This window comes from Rhinichthys klamathensis, unplaced genomic scaffold (assembly GCF_029890125.1).
Source record: "Rhinichthys klamathensis goyatoka isolate OS25496 unplaced genomic scaffold, OSU_Roscu_1.1 h1tg000165l_1, whole genome shotgun sequence".
In the NCBI taxonomy this organism is placed as follows: Eukaryota; Metazoa; Chordata; class Actinopteri; order Cypriniformes; family Leuciscidae; genus Rhinichthys; species Rhinichthys klamathensis.
This window is the reverse complement of record NW_026606697.1, coordinates 2,989,216-2,991,214: the sequence shown is the minus strand read 5'-3', so window position 1 is coordinate 2,991,214 and position 1,999 is coordinate 2,989,216. Positions and strand designations below refer to the sequence as shown.

Here is a 1,999-nt window from a genome sequence, read left to right as displayed (position 1 = left end):
GGATTCTCCTAAGTTCTTAATCTTTCTCCTATTACCAATGACTGCAATGAAATAAAGACCATTTTACCAATCGCACTGAGACACTTAAAATGATACCAAACATGAAAAGTAAAAACAATAGATTCACAAGATACATCATATGTGATATATAGACATTTTCAGTGAACTTTTAGTGACTTCAGGTCAGGGGGAAAGGAAGGGAGGAGGGAGAGGGAGATGCAGAGATAAGGAAGAAGAAACGTTTGGACAGGACAATGGCCTGTGCTCTTTCTTTGCGATCTTCTGTCCAGGGTGCATTTTATTGCTTTATTATCTCAGTTTTTGTCTTAGGAGGAAAATCAAGTCTTACAGCAAGATCATTTAAACACCTGAATACAAGCTGTAGTGAAAACAAACAAAATGAGCAAAACTTGGAATCTTATATTTACAATGATGATATCTTATTTGCTTCCTAAACTTTTGAAGGCATGGTTATAAAGACATTTAATCTGATACATTACAGCCTGGTTAGTCCTAGACCAAACTGTTAATCCATATGATATAGGCTACGTGAAAATGTCATTGAGTTTAAAAACAACAAAGCATGATCGTTTTACATATCTTTTTAACATGGCTATTAAAATGTAACTAAGAATCTAAATCTTGTATTTTTACAATAGTACATATAATTTATAATGTTTCTGCAAGCCCATAAAAGATTTTAGCTAAACGTTGTTTTACAAGACAATGTATATCTTGACAAGACTAAAATGAAAGATTAAAAATCCATTATTTTTAACGACCATACATACATACTGTAAAGCAACAGATTTCAATAGATTCATGATTTATAAAAGAATCAATTTCATATATAGGCCTACATGAAGAAATGTATGTATATTGCAACATGAAGCACATTTATAGCTTTTTAAGACAGAGAAAGTTCAGTTTATCCTCACAATTGTTCGGTCTCCAAATATTATTTTCTCTATCTAGAACTCCACAGCGCAGATTTCTGGCAGGACACTGGAGCTCCCCCTCCTTAGACCAGGCTTTATATTGAAGATCATCACCACTGACCCAAAACCAATGACCAGCCATAAAGCGCAGGCCAGTCCACACATAAGCTGTCTGGGATGATGTAGCGTTATTTATCGCCTCTGCCATAATCATTTTAGAACTTAGACTCGCCAGGTCAGTGTAGGTCTGTCTGCAGTAGTCCAGGGCTTCATCCCACGTCTTGTTCTGATGCACCAGAATGAGCTCAAAGACCTGCATACAGTAAAATGGTAGAGTCCCCGAGCACATAGCATTGTGCAGTTTAGAATTAGATCTTCTTACAACGCCACACTTTTGAGTGTATGTGTTCGGTTCGCCAACGTCCCAGTTGTCAATGTCTTCATCCTCACCTCCAGACCAAATCCATTGTTCTGGGTTGTTAGGACTCATGTGCATTCCAATCCAAAAATATGCATGATTGATTCCTGGATTTGCAGAGAGCAGTTTTGCCTCTTCTTTATTGACAGTGGACAGATCATCATGGTATTCTCTGCAGTACGTTTGTGCATCTTTCCAGGTCATTAATGTATTCACAAAGAAGTGTTTTCTGTAGAGAGTGAAGCTCAGTCTAAAGAGACTCAAAAACAGGAACAGAGCGATGGCAGCCTTCATTTCTACACAGATGATCTACTCAGCACAGCCTTTGTGTGTGCTCAGTGATAAAGGGCTGTTTTTTTATTTCTGAGAGACAATAAAAAAACTGTAAGGCACTGACCAACCAGACGGTCAGGCAAGTATTTGTGTATCAAGTATTCAAACCATGCTGAAACAAAGAAAACATGCAAGTGCAGAAAGGAAAATGCAAATTTGTGTTTTTATGCCTGTAATGTTGTCACACACACACACACGGCAGATTTTTTAATGCAAGAACAATGTAAATGAAAAAAAAACACCATAGAAATAATATAAAATATAAATTTCAAACACTATTAAAGACAAGTAATAAAATGAGAACAAATAA

General features: G+C 36.5%; 1 protein-coding gene across 1 annotated transcript; it reads right to left on the bottom strand.

Moving 5' to 3' along the window:
• Positions 1-711: 711 nt before the first annotated feature.
• On the bottom strand, positions 712-1,650 carry nitr3r.1l (novel immune-type receptor 3, related 1-like). The gene has a single exon (XM_056259095.1). The coding sequence runs from the start codon at positions 1,648-1,650 to the stop codon at positions 898-900; it is 753 nt and encodes a 250-aa protein (XP_056115070.1). The 3' UTR covers positions 712-897.
• Between the last annotated feature and the right edge of the window lie 349 nt (positions 1,651-1,999).